Consider the following 22,874-nt stretch of genomic DNA (forward strand, 5'->3'; position numbering starts at 1 on the left):
ATAAATCTTTTGTCACGGCCGCTCCGGTCAAGATGCGGATCACCCCCCTAAGTTCTTTCCTGTCCCTTCCAATCACCCCCCTCCCCACTGCTACGGATCGTCCTGACTTCTATCAGGATGGGTTAGTTTTGCGTGTTCTAGAACCTCACGTACACTGAGTACATTTGATTCCGTGAATGGAATCTTTCATTCAGCATATTTTTAAGGAATAGGATACTGATAGCACACGGTATCGTGGATGAATATTCGTGCCTTCATCTGACAGAGTAGCCATATCCAGGCCAGACACAGAACTCCTGGACATCCACACTAAGAAGCAAATAACCGAATTTAAAAAGGGCCGACCTAGACACTCTCCCAACTCTCCTCTCTGCCATCTTGCCCCATGCCCTCTGGCTCTGTGGAGCCTCTCATCTGGGCATCCTAGCAGGTACTCTGTGGCTTTAGCCTCGCCACACGCTGTCGGCCGCTCCTCAGGACAGAGCGGACAGGAGACGAGCTGGCGCAGGGGGGACCACGCCACCACCGTTGGCCGCCACGGGGTTCAGCCCGTTTTCCCGGGCTTCTCCGGATGGTCGTGGGAGACGCGCCCTTCGGCACCCCCTCTCCCTGCCGGTCCTCCGACAAGACAGAGCGGGGTCGGGCTGCACCCATATGCGGTACCTGGGGGTATGGGAAGCACCAGACGTCAGGGATGTGTAACACAACAAGATAGGACTCGCTGCCGTGTGATGCTTCTGCGAGTTCCAGTTTCCTTCCACGATCCTCCTCGCTCTTACTTACTGTGCCGAGTCTTGCTTTGATTGCTTTCTGGACATTGTCAGTGTTGTTCTTGTTGTTTTGTTCTGCTGTCGTCGGTTTTTAGTTGTGGTCGGTGGGAGAGACCGGACAGCGTGCGCTTACTCCGTGTTAGCTGAGCCAAACTGCTCTGGATCAGTTGCGAAGCAACACCTGTTGTGTTGAAATTTGATGAAAATTCCTCAAGTGTTGGCGATATTTTATGTGGAGCTGTTTCCTTTAGGAGAAGGGAAATAAATTTGGGACCCTCCTGTTTCATCTGAGCCTTATTTTATCCTTTATGTTTCCCTAGGAGGGGAAACCGTCAGGATATTTTATAAAGAAACGTTCTAGGTACTTAAGACATGCGAGTAAAACAGATTTCAGTGGTAATGATACTCGTTTTTGGTGAGAGTAACTAACAGTTGTCAGTATCACTGATCTGTAATAATCCACATATTTCACTTCCAGGATCTATTCTCAGTCGCAGCGGTCCTTTCCTTCCACCCAGATGTAGGGTTGGCGTAGGTGACCGTGCCTTTCCTCCTGAACCTGTAGCCTTCCTTCCTGCAGACTGTTCCCCCTCTCCCCTCATTTGCCACGTATTGAGAGTCCCTGTATCTTGTCACTCCCCGAAGATGTGACCTCACCCTCATTCCCCAGCGTGCTGTCATTTATCTGCCGGACTATTGTTCTTTGCCCTTCCCGTGTGAACGACTCTTCTGTCTTTATTTGTGGCTTTGAGCGTCCTAATATTTTGTCAGACGTTTCATTTATAGGACACTGCTGCCTATGTTGTCATCAAAACTTGCAAAGAAACAAGTACAAAATGGGATTCTTCTGTTTTCCCTTTGACTTTATTATTTTTTGATACATTACAGTCTTCATGATTATTAACTTGAAAAATGTAGATTCGTTTTGTCAGTTCTTATAGAACTTTTATCTGTAATGTAATATCACATTTGCTCCTCTAACCTCTTTTCCACTGTCATTTTCCTAATTCAGACCCTCGTTGCCTTTGCCTTTGCTTTCTGTCTCTTTTTTTAAAAAAACAAATTGCGTAAAAGTAATGCACGTGCATAGGAGAAAACTAGAAAATACAGGTAAATCAAAGGAAGAAAAGTATTATCCGTATTCACACCACCCAAAGAGAACTAAGTATTCTAAGTCTCTTCGTGTGTATCCTTCCAGACTTCATATTACTACAAACAGACACACAGAATTTTAAATATAATTTTATATCACAAGTGGGAGTAGTATGCATACGGTTTTATAAGCTCTTTTCACTTACCATATAATCTTTTATCAAAAAAACTTGCTGCACAATTATACAGACTCTTCTGTAGAGTTAGTGCTGAGTTGCGCAGAGATGATAGGACCTCACATTTCCGTCAGACGTTCTTCCTCAAATGCAGCCGAGATCCTTTCCCGGCCTTGCTTAGAACCTTTGTGGTACGCCATCGCTTACAGATGGAGTTTCGTGTTTATTACCCTGGTATTCAAGAAACCACAGGCTCTTGGAGTATGGGGGAAGAAATGAGAAAATACAGTAGCATGTGGAAAGAACCACCCATCGGGCCAGCAGAACAAAGGAGAACACGTAAAAATGCCCTGTTTCGGATGTCCTGAAGGGTGTCGCTGTGGCTGCTAGAGACAGTGCTTTGAGCTGATACCCAAAGAATGACTGAGTTAACCGGGCCTGGGGGAAGAGGGGCTGGGGTAGGGTTTGGGGGTTGGGAGAAGGATACCTTCCCGGAAGAAGAGAGACCACAAGTTAAAGCCGAAGTCTAGAGAGGCCACAGAAAGCAGGGCTTGATGAAAGAAAGAAATTCAGAGCAGCTGAAGGCTGGTGTGTGTCTTTGTGGGGGTCTAGGGAGGTGACTGGAAAAGTCAACAGGGGCCAAGTCCTGAGGAGCCATTGTCTGGAACCTTCCAAAACCCGGTTCCGTCACTGCCTGTTGCATGGAACGTTCCTTTTCAACCAGAGAAAACCCTGTGTCTCTAAACGGCCGTGGCACCGCATTCTCCTCTCAAGGCTTTTATCACTTTTTACTGCACAGACTAGTTGTGTGTGTGTGTGTGTGTGTGTGTGTGTGTGTGTGTTTAATTCATGTGTCAGAAGTTTTTCTGTATTTTGTAAGTTCTTGGAAGGAGGGACTCATGCCTGAGCATCTTGTTTCCCTGTTGTGTGTAGCAGATGGTCGGCACTTGTCTGCAGAAGTAACAACAGATAATAAGCATAGCGGATATTTTCTAGAAAGGAAGACAAGGAAAGCTACTCATGTTTGTTTCATCCATTCTTCCCGAGCACGACAGAAAGGACAGAAATAGGCGTGATAGACAGAAACCACGTTCCTTTCAAGAATCTGATGTGATCTTCCATGGTAAAGCTCTTAGAACTCACAACCGTGTTCTCTGTCTGTAAAGTCCCACATCTAAAACTGACGCCATGTCCGTTCCCTCGAGGTACGTGACGTTTTCGCAGACATCATGCAAATTATACAGCATTCTGACACAGTGACTTCCCAGGGTCACCAGCTCTTAACGCTAACATACCACATTTTTATAATGCACTTTTTTAGTATTTACATTTAATAAAAATTCTTCACAGTCCGTTCAGCAAATACAACCAATGGAGATGAAGCACGATCCTGCTTTATGAAGCCTTCGGAGGTGCCTTCGGGAACCCTCTTTGTAGCTCATATTTGATTTGGATGGCATTTCAGAAATGTAAATGTTCCCGCTGCAGCCCTTGTAGCATATAGTATTTAAACCAGCCTACTGGAGTGTTTCTGCTGATCTGTCCAAATAAACGCTCATCGTTTATTATTATTATTATTATTATTATTGTTATTATTATTGCACTTTATTCATTTAAATGTCAACGTTACTTTCAGTGTTTTGTGGCAATTTAGCCATCGACAGGTATTTTATTGAAACTACACCAGTTCCCCAATATGTAGAGAAAATACGAGTAGACGAAACCTCTGAAGATACTGAGGGAGAACTCGGGGTACATATCTTCCTGTAACTATTGCAAATTACGAATATCTCAAGTTGTTCACCTGCACTTTGTTTTTGTATCAGCCCTTTAGTTGTGTAGTTTATTAGTTATATATCTCACTGGGACACATCACCCCCAAACCCAGTGGCTCACAATACATTTATTACCTCATGGTTCCTGTGGGTGATGAGTCCAGGCAAGGCTTAGCGGGATCCTCTGGCTCGCCGCGTCACAGGCTGTCTGTCCTCAGGGTGTCAGCCAGGTTTGCTGGGGGAGGATCCGCCTCCACGCTCACTCACGTGGTGGTTGTCAGGATTCAGGTCCTTGTTGGCTGTGGGCCAGCGGCCCCCCTCATTTCTTGTCACGTGGGCCTCTCCATAGCACAGCTTACGACATGGCAGTTTGCTTCACCACGGAAGGAAAGCCAGGAGCCAGGGAGGGAGGGCACGCACAAGGTGGCCCGCACGGCCTTTTGTAATCTAGTCCCAAGTGACATCCCTGCCGTACTCATTAGAAGCAGATTACTAGGTATAGCCCATATTCAAGGGGCAGGAATATGAGAAGGTGAGGATTATTACAGGTCATCCACAATGGGGAAAACTTTTCTAAGACCATAAATTCGCATTCGTTAGAGGATGAGTTCTGGACTTTGAGTCAGATGGCGTTTACATGTTGGAAATGCTTGGATAGCCGGAGACCTGAGTTGTAATGAATATCTTCAATTGAGAAGTTTAGGCTCTTGGGGCGCCTGGGTGGCTCAGTCAGTTAAGCCTCCGACTTCAGCTCAGGTCATGATCTCACGGTTTGTGAGTTCAAGCCTCACGTCGGGCTCTGTGCTGACAGCTCGGAGCCTGGAGCTTGCTTCGGATTCAGTACCTCCTTCTCTCTCTGCCCTTCCCCCACTTGGGCTCTGTCTCTCTCTGTCTCTCAAAAATAAATAAGTGTAAAAAAGAAAAAAGAGAAGTTTAGGCTCTTAATTAGCTGACAGCTGCCCGTTCTCCTTATTCTCCAAGGTGGCTGGGCTGCCCCACCGTGATGATGTCCTTGAGGATTCTGGGCTGGAGGGGCTGTCCAACCGGGACTGTCCCCTCCTACATCTCTTTAGACATTGACCTCCAGCATGGTTTTTTTCTCATAATTACATGAAATATGCTTCTTTTGCATGTTGGAATATTTACGTCTTTAAAAATTAGAGCTCAGGGGACACCTGGGTGGCTCAGTCGGTTAAGCATCCAACTCTTGGATTCGGCCCAGGTCACGATCTCACGGTTCCAGTATGGAGCCCCACATCGAGGCTCCATGCTGGCAGTGCAGAGCCTGCTTGAGATTCTCTGTCTCTCCTTCTCTCTCGGCCCCCCTGCTTGCACTCCTCTTTCTCTTTCTCAAAATAAATAAACCACGGGCGCCTGGGTGGCTCAGTCGGTTGGGCATCCGACTTCGGCTCAGGTCACGATCTCGCGGTCCGCGAGTTCCAACCCCGAGTCGGGCTCTGGGCCGACGGCTCGGAGCCTGGAGCCCGCTTCCGATTCTGTGTCTCCCTCTCTCTCTGCCCCTCCCCCGTTCATGCTGTGTCTGTCTCTGTCTCAAAAATAAATTTTAAAAATGTTAAAAAATAAATAAATAAACCAAACTAAACTTTAAAGCAAAACGAGAGTTCAAAATACTACTTTAGAGGACGCTCAACTTTTTGTACCATTGATTGTGAAGCAAAGATTCTAGGCCCGAGTCAGTGGCTGCAATGTGTCTGGCTAACTCAGGCCATTTTGTAAATCATCCAAAGCCTCTCTAAGCCCTAGGGGACCCAGGGGTCATAGCTGAACCACTCCAGTTTAGTGCTATCCCTTATCCCTTATCCCCAGACACCACATTAGTTAGACGTTTCCAGAACCAGCCTGGCCCCTAGAGGTTCTCGTGGTCCACGTCAGATCCCCTCATATCACTGTCTGGGTTTTGACTTACTGCAGCCTCCGGGGCCAACCGGTAATACTGAGTTGGGGTACCGGAAGATTGGGCTTCACACGCAAAACATCTTAAACAGCACGTGCCGTGGAACATTCCAGCAAATTAACAAATTAATTTTCCCGTCCTAATTGGTCAGGAACAGGTTCTCGTATTCATACAGCGGCAGACCCGTCTTGACACACCTGTTCTGGCGGTAACTGATTTAATTCATGGAGGTGACTGCCTGTCAGCCCAGGGAGGTCGGTGCCATGGAAGGAAGTTGTACCACAGTCCCCCTGTCCATGCTTGCAGGGCCACAGGGGGAAGCCCCTGGTTGGGTCAGGAGGCAGGAGGAGCGAGCGCTGGCCAGAGCCTTCTTTGCAGTTTCCGTGGGGAGGAATGGGCGAGGCAGGGCGGGCAAGTTTGGGCAAGCTCGAGATTGGATCGTTTGGATAATTTCATGGAGAAGGCAGTGTGTGGGCCATTGCAGAGGGGTTCGTTGGAATCTCTTGTGGAACTTTGAAACCCGCCATTGCTTGGGTTCTACCCACAGAAACTCTAATGGGCTGAGATTTTCTTTTTGTAAGAGCTCTCTGGGCAATTCTAGTATCCAAAACTGCAGAACCAAGAACCGGGCCGTAGAGTGTTCTTCAACCAGGACCAGGCTTTGGTTTGGCTTTTTGGCTTCTGCGTTGGGCTTGTTTTTAAATGTCACACCCACTGTGGAATGACAGATATTTCTGTAAAGTACAGTAAAAATGAATTCCTTGAAAAAGGGGAAAAAAAGTAGAAAATGCAAGCCCCAATATTATTAGAGTCATCACTATACAATAACTATATAAAGTTGCTATGAAGATTTCAAAATGTTTCCCCGTGACCTCTCCACTTTTTGCAGTGGACGCGTAAGAGAGTTCGTGGACCCGTGTAGTCTGCCCGCAGAGACTCTGAGTAGCGCTGAGGTAGGGGGCAACATGGCGTCCCGGATTAAGTAAATGGAAACATGCACCGTGGGAAGCAGATTGGGTTCAGATCACACAGGGCCTTGAATGCTGGCATAAATAGCTTGGCTTTTATTCTGTAGGTGTTGGGGAGCCAGAGAATTCTTGAGAGGAATGGCGGGACCCCAGCTAAGGAAGCCGACTTTGGCAACTTGGTGTAGGATGGCTTCCCAGTGAGGATAAACTGTTAATGATCTGAAAGGGAGTGAGTGGACTGTGGGGAGCCCTGGGGGTAAATAAAACTTGTATCAGATTTCTGGAGAAGTCACTTCACAAATAACCAACAAACTGCCTCGAGTATATAAGACTTAAAGCTGGTAAGTTTTGTTTTTTTTTTTAAAGCTTAAATAATCCAAAAAAAAAAAAATCATTAAATTCTAAATAATAACCCACCTGGTGTATTTTCAGAAACCACACAGATTGAAGATCCACGGAAACAGTGGAGGGGGGAACAGGAGAAGATGCTCAAGGACTATCTCTCGGTGGCCCAGGATGCTCTCAGGACACAGAAGGAGCTGTACCACGTGAAGGAGCAAAGACTGGCCCTGGCCCTCGATGAATATGTACGATTAAACGACGCCTATAAGGAGAAGTCAAGTTCTCACACAAGCTGTAAGTGCAGTGTGGCTGTTCAGACTGTGAGAATGGGGACCAAAGTGTAGCTAAGAGAAGGCCACCTGCGTTTCGCTGGAGTTGCCTGTTGAGGCCTGTCCCTTCCTAGGCAGAAAAAGTCCCCGGAAGCCAGGAGAGAGGGCGAGGGTACCCCGCAGACTTCTCAGCAAGGCGCCTCCCCTCCGTCCAGGCAGCAGTCCCTCCCTCATTTGTGGATCATCAATCCCTGGTGGTTTTCACTCCTCTGCCTGATTGCCTTTTATTTATTTACGAGTTAATGTTTACCTCTGCGGGTCAAGGCAAATAATTCGGCCCCCTTTGCTGCTCTTGTACAATATTTTAGCGGGAGGAGCTAGAACTGTTGGCTGGAATGAAGTTTTCTGTCGATCACCCGCTTACATCTCAGAAATGGATCGCCTGGAGCTGGTTTGTTTAAAGAAGCAGTTTTGATGTGAGCGGCTCAGAAGTTGTGCTTAAATTACCGGTTTCTGGGTAACGCACAGCTCTGACAAATCGTGTGCACAGGAAGGTCCTCTGAGAGTTCGCACATAGGTGTGAAATCCAGAAACCAGTAGGCTCCATGGTCTTTAAGGCATTCCTCTTTCTTGAGTTTTTTTTTTAAAAAAAAGTATAAAGGTTTGAAGACTACTTTTTATATTTAGGTGTCTGATGAATGACAATAAAGGAGTTATAAAGTAAGTATCCACAAAAGCATGTAAATCTTGTTTTTAGAGTTTGTAAATTCCCAGCTGAGGACTAGTTCTACAACTGGTAAAAGTTCTTTTTTTTTTCTTTTTTCTCTTTGAAAAGTATTCTCAGGATCTTCATCCAGCACTAAGTACGATCCCGATATTTTAAAAGCGGAGATCTCCACTACGCGATTAAGGGTAAGGTTTTTCTTCATCATGGTTCTATGTTTAACATAGGCATCGAATCTGAGGGTGACGGAGGGGCTTTAGGGATCTGGCAGGAACGTCCTCCACTTTTTCCCGGAAGCCAGCCATCCCGCCTTTGTTACCACGTTCAGTGCCCGAGACCGTCCTTGTTGGAGAGACCGGGTGTTCCGTTACTCGGCGATTGTTATTACCTACATCGTGTTACGTGTAGTATGCGCACCCAGTATGTTAAATGTACTTATTTAATGTACACTAATGTGACATTACAATAGACTTAGAATATTTAGTATATTAAATCAAAATTTGAGTCTCTGTAACCTTCCCTGACCATGCTGGAAAGCGTCTTCCAGAGCTGAGGGTAACTGCCCTCCCATTGGACGAGCTGGTACTTACAGGTGCCCACAAATCGTGTTCCCACATCATCCCTTCTCTCGGTCACACTTCACTCGTTCCTCACACTGCCTCATGCTTTGTTTCCTGATCTTTTACCTTAAATCTTTTTGACCAAACTGCCGCTAAGGCCAGACCTTGTGTATCCTTGATGTTTGGAGTCTAAAAGACCGTTCGTCGAGTAACTGCATTCATGCAACCAGGACGTAGGTCACGAAGTAGATTATTATCATGACTCCAGAAGCCCCCACTGCGTCCCTGCATCGACGCTGTCCTTCTCCCGAAAGGTAACACTGGCCGCCTCAACATGGTAGGGGAGTTTTTTGCTTGCTCGCTTTGAGTTTTGTAAAACGGGAATGTTACCGTACGCATCATGAATGGCTTCCCTTGAAGGAACATTTCGAGATTCATCCACGTTAGCCTTCACTGCGTTAAAGCATCCCCTTTTGTCTGCAAACCCTGATTTCTGTATCTCTTCTAACTACCGGTATATGTTAGCGTTTATTCCAATTTCCGGTAATTAAAAAAATACCTTTCTGTGATGCATATCTTTTGGTGCACGTAAGTACACGTTTTCATTTGTTGTGAAACTCGGAGAGGACTTGCCATGTCGGAAAACACACATGCTTCAACGTTAGCGCTTGCTGACGAAGGGCTTCGGGCCTTCTAATTTCCTGATACCTGCCCTTCAGGTTTAAACTACTTTTTACACATAGCTTTTGCATTCATCCCCCAGGTTTCGAACTTTGTATTTTTATTATCAGCTCAAAATATTTTCTAACTCTTTATGATTTCTCATATAAGCGTATTAATTTTTAAACAGTTGAGGATTTTCTTACCTTTTTTTTTTTTTTTTTTTTTTTTACTGATTTCAGCTTAATTCTCCACTGTGTCTTTTTCAGTTCTAAAATTTCCATTGGAGTATTTTTTATTTCTAGTTACTTGCCCACATTCTGCACACTGATATGTAGGTTTTTGAACAAAATAATCCGTTGCTTTTAAGCTCCACATCTTTATTAATACAATGTCTAGATTTCCTGTATGTTGGATTCTTCAATGTGGTCTGTTTGTTTCTCATGACTTTTGGTCACTATTTGGGCAAGCTTCGTATCTCTGCTTACTTTTTATTAAGAGCCATATATTATGAATGAAGAAGTATAAGGATAATTTGAACTTTGGGATGATCTTGTCATCCTTCAGTGACGATTTAGTTTTGCTTCTCATGGGCAGTTAGGCCAGGGGTCGATAATTATAAATCCGTCTCGGGTCAAGCTATCTGAAATCTGGGCTTCATTCTTCTAAGAGCGGGTCTATTTCCCGTCTACCCTTTCTCTTAGGGCAGAGCTCTTCAAAATCCCAACTGAAATTTGAGAACGTTTATGAGGGCCCCTTCTGCTCGACTGAGGTCAAACTCCAAATCTCTCCCCTGAACCTCTCACCTCTATGGGACCAATAATAGCTCTGTACTTGTGGCTTCAGTCACTGTCTTCTCCCACCTTTTCAGCCTCTCTGTTGTACACACAAATGCTTCAAAAGGAAAAACATCGCCTAGTCTGGATCCTGACTATGAGCTTTCCCTACCTTTTGAGTCTTTAGCACAAATTCCTGCTTCCTTGGTAGTTCTCCAGTGTCTTCATGTAGATGTTTTGTTTTGTTTTGTTTTTTCTCACAACTTTTCTATTTATTCTCAGAGGAAGAATGTGAAAACACTTTGTATTCTTAGAAGCTGTATCTCCCTTCAGTTTGGATTTCTTGGTTTAATTTATGAAATCATTAATAGAAGTGTTCTGTGTCATTCTGCCATAAACATCCGTCCAGCGTATCACTGACCCTTTACTCCATCAGCCTGCCATATTCCCCTGTGCATTTCTTGAGAATATCATGAGATGGCTGGTCAGATGCCTTGTTGTTGTACCTCAGTCCTGTGTCTACACATTTCTGTGATCTGCTTGGCTAGATACCTTACCTAAAAAACGGAAATGAGGATATTTTGTCCAATTTACTCTTAGTAAACCTCAGCACTCACTTGAGCTATGCACTTCTCAGGAAATTACCACTTATGATTGCCCTTTGAAATTTTAACAGTTTTTCACAGTTCTTATCTTTGTAAAACACGTTGTAAATGGAATATTACACAAGAGGAATAGTGTTCCATTTTTTCCTTTTAGGAAAGATGTAAACCAAAGAAAAGATTTAAAAGCAAAAGCATGTAGGATATCTCATCCACATAAGCATTTAGAAGGAAATGAAGTCCCATTGGAATTGGGGGAGACCCCAAGTGGTCACATTCCCCAGACCTGTCTTCTAACGCAGCTGGCCCTCTTAGATAAAGCTTATCTTGGGGGGTGGGAGGGAGGGGAGGGTGGGTGATGGGTATCGAGGAGAGCACCTTTTGGGATGAGCACTGGGTGTTGTATGGAAACCAATTTGACAATAAATTTCATATATTAAAAAAAAAAAAAAAAAAGCTTATCTTGCCCCAGGTTTGATATACTCTTACTATCAACAGTCTGTATTTCATATATACGTTTCATCACTGTGAGGCCACAAAAATGAGCTCTAAGGGAGTGCCCGCCTCAAGAAAGCGCTTCCCTCCAGAAGAGGGTGTAAGACATTAATAACCAGCTGGAATGTGGGAGATCAGAAATGACTGTCTTCGTCTTTGTTGTTGGTGAATAGTTTAACACTTCCTGTCAGTGTAAATGCCTTTTTATAAGCACTCCCACAGAAATTGGCCCTTGTGGTCTATGCTGCTACTGTCGTGGTCTGAACACTGTGAAACAGATGGTGCCCTCGCTCTGCTGTTTGTGCGCATTTTGGCCAGGTAGCCCTTTTGGAATGCCTCCGCCATCCGGAAGTGGATGGGTGACTTGGCAGAGTCTCCTAGATTTTGGTGACTTGGCCCTTCTTGGCTTGCCTCCCCTTTAGAAATCCCTGTCTGTTAGTCCCTGTCACAAGCTGATGCCACAGAAATAATAACTCATGAATGAACTAACTCTTCCTTGCTTTGGGGTCTCAAGTACCTGCCTGCATTTTTGGTCACCAGCAGGTGTTCAGGCATAGCCAAACACTAGCTTCATGCTTCATTATCTTGATGTAATGGTGTAAGTAGATGTCGTGCACTTGTTTTACTGAATTAGAGCTAGTTGGTCAAGTATTGGGGAGCTAGGTGCTTAGGAACATCTATCTAAACATCTGTTTTAGGTCATAGGTATTGGTGATGATTGGGCTTTCTTTTCCCCCTTGGTCAAGGGATAATAGTACTTCTTGACATCTTATTCCTCATTATTGAAATGGTGAAATAAGTAAGTTCATGCTTTTTATTAATATACTCATGAGTTTTAGAGGTGTCACTTAATTGTATGAGAAAATCTTTCTTGGGAAGAGGAACGTAAAAACTTTTTACTGCAAAATTTATTATTTCTACAGAGAAGTCAGCTATTTCTCAAGAAACTGGGAAAAAATACTATTTAATTTATTCATAATAGATACCTAGACCATAGCCTTCTTGGGATAGAGAATGGAATATCTCGTACAAACTAAAACTTTAAATTCAGCTGATATTTTAAAAAACTTATACTCCATAACATACATTCATGGTAAAAACTCTCAACGAAGTAAGTTAGAGGAAACATACCTCAACACAATAAAGGCCAGATAGGAAAAACCCACAGCTAACATTGGACTCGGTGAAAAACTGAGAGCTTTCCCCCTAAGGTCAGGAACAAAACAAGGATGTCCTTTGTTAAACACACTTTTATTCAACATAGTACTGGAAGTCCTGGCCACAGCAATCAGACCACAAAGAGAAATAGAAGCCATCCAAACTGGTAAGGAAGAAGTAAAACCTTCACCATTTGCAGATGACATAATACTACATATAGGAAATGCCAAAGAGTCCACCAAGAAACTACCAGAACTGATAAATGAATTCAGTAAGGTTGCAGGATACGAAATCAGTATACAGAAACCTGTTGCATTTCTGTACACTCATAATGAAGCAGCAAAAAGAGAAATTAAGGAATCAATCCCGTGTACAATTGTACCGAAAAAAACAAAATACCTAGGGATGAACGTCATCGATGAAGTAAAAGATCTGTGCGCTGAAAACTATAAAACATTAATCAAAGAAATTGAAGACAACAAAAAGAAATGGAAAGACATTCCACGCTCATGGATTAGAGGAACAATATGGTTAAGATGTCTAAACTACCCAAGCAATTTACACATTTAATGCAGTCTCTATGAAAATACCAACATTTTTCAGAGAGCTAGAGCAAACAGTCCTAAAATTTGTATGGAGCCACAAAAGACCCTGAACAGCCAAAGCAATCATGACACAAGAAAAAAACAAAAACAAAGCTGGAAGTGTCATAATTCCAAACTTCAAGTTATATTACAAAGCTGTAGTGATCAAAACAGTATGGTACTGACACAAAAATAGACACATAGATCAATGGAACAGAATAGAAAGCCCAGAAATAAACCCACAATTATATGATCAATTAATTTTCAACAGAGGAGGCAAGAATATGCAATGGGGAAAAGATAGTCTCTTCAACAAATTGTGCTGGGAAAACTGGTCAGCTCTATGCAAAAGAGCGAAACTGGACATTTTCTTACACCATACACAAAGAATAAACTCAAAATGAATTCAAGACCTAAATAGGAGAACTGAAACCATAAAAATCCTAGAAAAATCATAGCAGCATCTTTTCAGATATGTCTCCTGAGGCAAGGGAAACATAAGCAAAAATAAACTATCGGACTACATCGAGATAAAAAGCTTCTGCACAGCAAAGGAAACAACAAAACTAAAGGACAACCTAGTGAACGAGAGAAGACATTTGCAAATGACATATCCAATAAAGGGTTCGTGTCCAAAATATATAAAGAAGTTGTACAACTCAAAAAAGCAAACAATCCAATTCAAAAATGGGCAGAAGACATGAACAGACATTTCTCCAAAGAAGACATCCAGATGGCCAACAGACACTTGAAAAGATGCTTAACATCACTATCATCAGGGAAATCAAATGAGAACCACAGGGATATGTCAACGCATACCTGTCAGAGTGGCTAAAATCAAAAACACAAGAAACAGGTGTTGGCGAGAATATGGAAAGAAAGGAACCCTCATGCAGTGTTGGTGGGAATGCAAACTGGTGCAGCCACTGTGGAAGACAGTAATGGAAGTTCTAAAAAAATTAAAAACAGGTTCTGTGCCTACTGGTGGTGGCCACCTCACTGTCTGGTAGAGGCGTGGAATTGGTGGCTGTGGCTTTGGACCGGGATGAACTGCACTCCGCGTGGAGCCCGGGGCGCCGAGCCACAGCCATTGCCAGTACAGCGGTCGCAGTTGGACTGACCGTTGCCGCAGCAGGATTCACAGGCCATTATGTTGTGCAAGCCATGAAACGTGTGGAGCCTCGAGTAAGACCAGCTTTCCGAAGTCTACCAAAATCTGCGTCAATGGAGAATATTAGAGAGGTGGGTTTGAAGTGACAAAACGAGAAGCAGCGTTCATAGTAGATGTAAGCCCTGCTGTTAATAAAGGAAAAATAAGAGCTTCTTATTGACAAATTACGCTTTTAAATCATCCAGACAAGGGAGGATCTCCTTATATAGCAGCCAAAGTCAATGAAGCTAAAGATTGACTAGAAAGTCAAGCTAGTAAATGAAGTCAATGTGTGATGAATTTTAAGTTCTCGTTAGTTTATGTAGATGAGTGCCAGCTTTTTATAAGATGCCTCAAAGTTAAAAAAAAAAAAAAAGAAAAAGAAAAATAGAAAAAGAAATCCAGGAATTGCACCACTGGGTGTTTACCCAAAGAATACAAAACATTAACTTGGAGAGATATATGCATCCCCATACTTATTGCGACATTATTTATAATAGCAAATATATGGATGCAGCCCAAGTGGCCATCGATAGATGAATGAATAAAGAAGATATGGTGCATGTGGAATATTTTTTCACCCATAAAAAATGAATGAAATCTTGCCATTTGAAGCAACATGGATGCATCTAGAGAGAATAATGCTAAGCAAAGTCAGACAAAGACAAATACCATAGTATTTCACTCATATGTGGAATTTAAGAAAAAAATGATCAAAGAAGAAAAAGAGACCAAAAAACCCCAGACTTTTAACTACAGAGGACAAATAGATGGTTACCAGAGGGGAGGGGTGAAATAGGTGATGGGGATTAAGAGTCCACTTGTCTTGATGAGCACTGAGTAATGCATGCAACTGTTGAATTACTATATTGTACACCTGAAACTAACATAACACTGTATGTTAACTGCACTGGAATTAATAATAACATATAAACACACACATAAAAAACTTATATTCCCAGTTACATATAGGTGAGAGTTGATGAAAATATGGTGGAGAAAATAGGTGGTGAATTTTAAATTATTACTGTTGTTTATTAAAGTGAAATAAAATGTTAGAAGTGTAAAAGAAAATCCCTAGAAATACAAATGCATTTGAGAAATTTATTGAGCACTATAACATATTATGTGATCCAACTTTTACTTTTGCAAAAATAAATAAATAAATAAATAAATAAATAAATAAATAAGGCCCCTTTAGTTAAATTATATACACTCCACTCCAAACACATGGCTGGTTAGTGAGCCACTTCTGTTAAAAACTGTGTACTATATTTTGTTCTCAAATATATTTACTCCCACATTGTTAACGTGAATTCACTTTGAATTATTTTTAGCGGCGGTGATGGACTCGGAAAAGTCGTCTCTCATCTTACCTGTTTGTAATCTTGTGCATAGATTTATAAGAATGGCAGTTAAAGTTCAATTTGTCCCTTCCTGTGGATAGAGTTAACTCATGTGAACATCGAATTATTACACTTTAACTAACGACGTAACTAACACCAAAATCCTAGCGGTGTGCTTCAGATGAAGAAAAAACATGCCTTCTGCGAATGTACATTGCTGCCGATAAGGCTTGTCTTTCGACCCGACACAGGAGGTGTCTTTATACTCATGCTACATTTAAGACTTAGCGTACGTCCCAAGTTCTTCCAGCTGTGATTTACCGGATATTGAAGGAGCTGGAGCAGTACTGAAGCCTCTGGCACCAGCCCGTACGTTAGGCAAGGCTCTCGTTCCTTCAGGACGTTCAGAAATGAATTTGCATTGCAGTCGGTGCTGGGCTAGAAAATAGTACACCGGTCTCAATCGTGAGCAAAAGGAATGATGTGACTTGACTCACATTCCTTCAGAAAGAGAGAGAGCAGACTGAAAGAGAAAAGGAGGCAGGAGGACTCTACTGAATGCAAGAGCCACATTATAGTTGTCTCTATGATGATGTGCTAGGAACTTGAAGTAATTAAAATTCATAACCTAGGAGTGCTTTTTTCGAAAACCGTATTCAGACCTTGAGGAAAGTGACTCTGGGACACTTAGTCACATCCATTGATTTCATCGTATTTTCTTTCTTTCTCTCTAAGGATTTTGGTCTCCTTTTCTAGCTTTGACAGGGGCCATCCAGCAAGCAAAGCGATATATACTTGAAAAGAAACCCTTTATTGACACTGTGCTGTTGGGGAGAGGCTTCGTTTCTTCTCACCCAGATAAACTACCATCTCAGCCTCTCTGGCCCTGACCTTCAATCTCCTCCCTCTTAACTCAAAAACATTCTTACATCCGTAATGCTGACGGCAATTTATAAAATGAAACGCAGTTAACTTCTTTTATGAGAAAATATGTAGTCACAGGCAGACAGGAAAATGATAATTCGTAAGTGATCAATTTTAAATGATTCTGTAAAGCCCGGAAACTCATTCTCTCATTTTTGAAAGGCCGTGGGAGTTCAGGTTTGTGAAACTGTATGTGATAAAGATACTACAATGCATGTATTCAAACTAGTACTTATATTCTGATACTTTTCCTTGATACTTGCACAATAAACACGTTGACCTAATGTGTTCACATAAATAAATAGCATATTTATACTATATGCATTTTGTAATCTTCACCATTTTCATGTGCATGTTTATTTCTAGAGTTGAGAGCGGGAGATATGGTACTAACCGTTTCTACTTTATCAGAGAACCAGAATCAGAGAGCTCCTTCAAGGCGTAGGAAAATAGAGTTTCATGATTTGAGATTAGCCAATCGGACACCAGATTTAGATCTTGTGCCTTTAGAGAGAGAAAGGAAGATTGAGGAGATAGGTCCAAAAGGGAGATATTTTGTAGGCTGTTGGAATCATACAAATCTCTTTTATCTTTTAATACGTATACATTTTTAATGTTTGTTTTTTATTTTGGAGAGAGAGAGAGCGAGCGAGTGCACTAGCGGGGGAAGAGCAGAGAGAGAGGGAGACAGAGAATCTGGAGCTGTCGTCACAAAGCCCAACACAGGGCTCGAACCCACAAACCATGAGATCATGACCTGAGCCAAAGTCGGGCGCTCAAGCGACTGAGCCACCCAGGCGCCCCTCCCACAAATCTCCTTTAAGAGCTCGAAATGGCTCAAATTATGGAAAGAGCCTAAATGTCCATCAACTGATGAATGGATGAAGAAATTGTGGTTTATATACACAATGGAGTACTACGTGGCAATGAGAAAGAACGAAATATGGCCCTTTGTAGCAACGTGGATGGAACTGGAGAGTGTTAGGCTAAGTGAAATAAGCCATACAGAGAAAGACAGATACCATATGGTTTCACTCCTATGTGGATCCTGAGAAACTTAACAGAAACCCATGGGGGAGGGGAAGGAAAAAAAAAAAAGAGGTTAGAGTGGAAGGGAGTGAAACCATAAAAGACTCTTAAAAACTGAGAACAGTCTGAGGGTTGATGGGGGGTGGGAGGGAGGGGAAGGTGGGTGATGGGTATTGAGGAGGGCACCTTTTGGGATGAGCACCGGGTGTTGTATGGAAACCAATTTGACAATAAACTTCATATATTGAAAAAAATAAAATAAAATGCAAAAGAAAAAAAAAAAGCTCGAAGTGGCTCGTTACAGCCCAGGAAGGATTAGCTGCTATAGGAATTGGCTTCTAACAGCTGACAATTAAAGAACTGGACAAAATCTATAAAACAGCTGCTCTCAGACACTGGATAACAGGCAGTTGAGCACTGTAATCTCTTACCGAAGTGAAACCGAATAGGTGAGCCCTGAGATCACACCATCTCCAGTGGAGGGAGAAGGTCTAAAACATAGTCTACTTGTGTGCTTGAGCTGAAGAAACAGAAGAATAAAGTTCAGCGAAGTGGAAGCGTCTGGAATTTGTGGGGAATCCTAGCGAGGAAGGAGCTACAGAGAGAGAAGGAACAAGAAAAAGCTCTGGAGCCTTCCAGTGTGATCTTCTCAAATCTCTGAGTACTAAGCATGGTATAAAATACGACAAGAATGGGGAAGGAAAGCAGTAGGACAAACAATTCTCAGAGCTCGTAGGGCTCGGAATAGTTTGTGTTCTATGAGCCAGAATGGAGAGACCTCATACGCTATGGGGCAGTAGAAAGAGAGCTCAGTAGTGGGACCACATTAGTCTAAGACTAAAGGCTGCTCTCAAGCTGCCCTAACAAAAACCACAAGCGAGCCTTGAACAGATCACGTTTATTTAAAACAGTTTAACTCTGTGCTAGACTAAAGTCCAGCACTCTTTAAAAGAATACATCAGAATTCAGCACCAATGGTGTAAAATTCACAATGGCCAACATCTAGTCGAAAATTTCCAGGCACGTTGGGAAATGAGAGTAGTGAGGAGAGGCAGAAGGAAGGGCCCCCGAAGGGGCATGAGGAAGCTTTCAGGCAAACGATGGATATATTCTTTATCTTGATTATGTTGGTGGTTTTGTGGGTATATACAGGTCAGCACTTATCAAAGTGTATTGTTTAAACACACTCACATTATTATATGCCGGTTATACACCAATGAAGCTCTTAAAAATTGCCAACCAAAGAAGCAAGAAAATATGACTTGTGAGAAAAACAAGAAGTGACAGCTGTTATTTAATTAGCAAGCAAACATGTTAAAATATATTATACAAATTGTTCAACAATGTAGAGGAAAATAGGAGAGAAATAAAAATATAAAAAAGATCAAAATAGAAGTTTTATAGATTAAAAATACAATCTCAGAAGTGAAAAATGACACTAGTTGAGAAGAACCTATATGCTAAGTAAGATCAGTGAATTTGAAGACACTTGACTAGTTAACTATACAAAATGAATTACACAGATGAAAAAAGCCTGAGAAAACTTTAACAGCGCATTAATTTCCTCCGATACAATCTTACATGCCCTGATGTATATGTTAGAGCCCCCACTAAAGAGCCAGGACGAAGAAATCACAAAAAATACTTAACGAAATTAAAACTATAAATCCATAGGTACTCCAAAGCAGAATAAAAACAGAGATCACACCAAGGTATATTATAATTAAATTGCTGAAAATCAGTGATAAGGAAAAAAAAATCATAAAAGCAACCATAGAAACTAAACACGTTACATGCAGTGGAACATTAAACACATTAGGTACAGTGGAACAAAGATAATCAGAACAGACTGCTCATCAGAAACTATGCAAGCTACAAGACAGTAGAGTGATATCTTAATACTAAAAGAAAAAATGTCAACCTCGATTGCTACACTTAATGAAAATATCTTTCAAAACTGAAGGCAAAAACAAACAACCCACTTCAAAAATGGGCCCGGGACTTAAGAGACACGTGTCCCAAGAAGAGACTCGAATGTTCCATAAGCATATGAAGAGATGATCAACACTGCTATTCATTAGGGAAATGCAGATCAAAGCCACATGGAGATATCACCTCACACCATTAGGAGGTTTTGGTTTTTGTTTCTAAAGTGGAAAATAAACCAGTATTGCTGAGGATGCGGAGAAATTGGAATGCTTGTGCATTGCTGGTGGGGATGGAAATGGTCCAGCCACTGTGGAAGACAGTATACCAGTTGCTCAGAAACAGAATTACCATGTGAAATAGCAGTTCTGCTTCTAGGAATACCCAAGCAGATTCTTGTACACCAGTGGCCATAGTGACATTATTCACAATAGCTGAAAGGTAGAAACAACCTGTATTAGTCAGAGTTTTCCAGAGAAACAAAACTGTGTGTGTGCGTGTGCGTGTGCGTGTGTGTGTGTGTGTGTGAAAGAGATTTATTATAAGAATTGGTTCACATGATTGTGGAGACTGGCAAATCCAAATCTGAGTTTTCCAGAGAAACAAAACTAAGTGTGTGTGTGCGTGTGCGTGTGTGTGTGTGTGTGTGTGTGTGTGTGAAAGAGATTTATTAATAAGAATTGGTTCACATGATTGTGGAGACTGGCAAATCCAAATCTGCAGTGGAGACTGGCCAAAGATGTGGTTCCTATGCAAAGCTTACAGGTGGAGACCCAAGAGAGCCAGTGGTACACATGAAGTCTGAAGGCAGTCTCTTGGAGAATTCCCTCTTACTTGAGGAAGCTCATCTTTTTGTTCTAATCAAGTCTTCAGCTGATTGGATGAGGCCCACCCACATTATAGAGGTAAAGCTGCACACTCAGTTCATTAATTTAAATGTTAATGTCACTCAAAAACATTCTCCATGTTGACACACAAAATTAGCCACTACACAACTTGTGTATCCATCAGCAGATGAATGGCTAAACAAAATACGGTGTGTGTGTATGTTTGTGTGTGTGTGTTACTCAGCCTTAAAAAGGAATGAAATTCTGATACATATTATAACATGAATTAATTTTGAAAATATGATGCCTAGTGAAATAAACCAGACACAAAACAATACTGTGATCATTCCCCTTATGTGAGGTGCCTAGAATAGGCAAATTTAAAGAAAGAATAGTTGTTAGCAGGGACTGGGGGAGGGAAGAATGGGAAGTTAGTGTTTAATGGGTACAGAGTTTCAATTTGGGATGATGAAGATATTCTGGAGATGACCGGTGATGATGGTTGCCCTTAATACCGCTACATTGTACACTTAAACATGGTTAAAAGGTTGGGGCGCCTGGGTGGCTCGGTCAGGTAAGTGTCGGACTTCGGCTCAGGTCATGATCTTGCAGTACATGGGTTCGAGTCCTGTGTTGGGCTCTGTGCTGACAGCTCAGAGCCTGGATCCTGCTTCAGATTCTGTGTCTCCCTCTCTCTCTGCCCCTCCCCTGCTAGTGCTCTCTCTCTCTCTCTCTCTCTCTCAATATTAAAAACATTAAAAAATAAAAATAAATACAAATAAAAATGGTTAAAAGGTGAATTTTATCATATGTATATTTTACCACAAAAATTTTTTAAGAGAAGGTAAGATAAAGAATCTCTTCAGACACAAATTCTGTGAGAATTGATTGCCTTTAGAACTGTAATATACTAAATGCTAAAGGGAATTTCTTCAAGTAGGGAGAGAACAATACCATATGGAAATTTGGATCTCTATAAAGTAATGAAAAATGTAGGCAATAGTAAATAAGTGTGTGACTAGAAGACTTTTTAGTAATTTAAAGTCTTTTTAAATATATTTGCTTATTTAAACACACATAATAAAAATACGTGATGGGGTTTATGAAATATCTAGAAGCAAAATACAGGATATCGCAAAGGTTGGGGGAAAAGAAACTGATATTGTCACAAGGCACGTAAGAAATATAATACCATTTGCAGGTAGCCTGTATATTTTATACACTAAAGCAGGAGTGGCCAAAACTTTTTTTTATAAATATCCAAATAGGAAAAAATTAGATTTTGAGAAATGTTCAGCAAAATTATAGGGTATCCTCTCTGATTTCCTGTTTTCCCACCTTCCCTGGTGATAGTATATACTGTACGTCATCTCCAAGCAGAATATGGTGGATCTTACTTTCATGATTAAGTTATGTTATATGTTATATGGCATATTTAACTTAAAAGCAGGAAGATCATCCTGGTGGGCTGGAAACAATGACATGAACCCTTTAAAAACAGAGCATTTCTAAAGGGAGACAGAGACAGAGAGAGAGAGAAACAGACTCTTAACTGTAGAGAACAAACACGGTTACCAGAGAGGAGATGGGGGGGGCGGGGCAGGCGGATGGAGGGAATAGGGGATAGGGATTAAAGAGTACACTTCTCATGATGAAATAAAGTAAAATGATAAAATTTAAAAAACAGAGCATTTCTGTAGCTGGTTATAGAGAAGGAAGTCAGATGTTCAAAATACAACAGGCATTTAATGCACCATTTCTGTATTCAGGATGGAGGAACCCACAGGGAAAGGACCTGAAAGTGACGTTTGCTGACAGCCAGTGAGGAAACTTACTCTCAGTCCTTTATGGAGCCATGGGAATTAAATTCAGCCAATAGCAAGAATGTAATTAGGACTGAATTTTTCCCCAGAGCTTCCGTATGTGAGAACTCAGTCTGGTTGACACCTCAATTTCAGTTTTGTGATACTTTGAACAGAGAACTCACAAGCTAGACCTTGGTTGAGCTATTAAATGAGTGTAATTTTAAGCAGCCAATTTTGTGGTAATTTGTTCTGCAGCAACAGAAAACGGATAGAGAAGGCCACATACAGTCTCTGCCCTAGGTGTTCTTTTCAGTTTTGGGGGAAATTATTAAAAACATGAAAACCATGGTTAAGTCATGAGCCATAAAAAATTAGGCCACAGGGTGTGTTTGACCCACAAGCTGTCATTTGCTGATCTCTGCCCTAGAATAACCACTGAGAAAATATAGAGATTTTAGAGTTATTACTAATAGTGGAAATAAAATGGAATCATAAAAAAGTTACTCCAAAACGAGGAAGGAATAGAGGTAGAAAGGATAAAAGAATATATGTGACAAGTAGAAAACAAATATAGTAGATTTAAACCCAACTGTATCGATAATCACACTAAATGTAAATGGTGTACACTCTCCAATTAAAAGGCAGAAATGATCAGAATGGTTAAAATAAGACCCAACTTTATGATGGCTGCAAAAGAGCTATTTTAAATATGAGGGCCCAGGTAAGTTAAAAATGAAAGGAATGAAAACTATCTACCATGAAAATGGAAATACAAAGAAAGTTGCAGTTGCCATATTAACATCAAAGTCAACTTTAGAACAGAATAGTATTACCAAGGATTTTATACTAATAAATCCGTTCATCAAAGGACATAAATATGTGTGCACATAACCCTAAAGATGTATACACATAACAGAGCTTCAACTGGGTTTAAATATACTCATAATTGTATACCTTTAGCCACAATCTAATTTTAGAACATTTTGGTTTCCCCCAAAAGG

At 41.6% G+C, this 22,874-nt stretch overlaps 1 protein-coding gene and 1 pseudogene across 4 annotated transcripts in view; both read left to right on the plus strand.

Annotated features, from left to right (window-relative positions):
* The window catches only part of WWC2 (WW and C2 domain containing 2), a 207,582-nt gene that overhangs the window by 105,826 nt on the left and 78,882 nt on the right, over positions 1–22,874 (plus strand). For all 4 annotated transcript variants that reach the window (XM_058719941.1, XM_058719943.1, XM_058719942.1 and 1 more), the window contains 2 exons: positions 7,129–7,332; positions 8,143–8,219. In XM_058719941.1, the coding sequence (XP_058575924.1) occupies positions 7,129–7,332; positions 8,143–8,219 (281 nt within the window). The remainder of the gene's footprint in view (positions 1–7,128; positions 7,333–8,142; positions 8,220–22,874) is intronic.
* LOC131506382 (mitochondrial import inner membrane translocase subunit TIM14-like) lies at positions 11,011–17,341 on the plus strand (annotated as a pseudogene).

Source organism: Neofelis nebulosa, chromosome 3 (genome assembly GCF_028018385.1).
Source record: "Neofelis nebulosa isolate mNeoNeb1 chromosome 3, mNeoNeb1.pri, whole genome shotgun sequence".
In the NCBI taxonomy this organism is placed as follows: domain Eukaryota; kingdom Metazoa; phylum Chordata; class Mammalia; order Carnivora; family Felidae; genus Neofelis; species Neofelis nebulosa.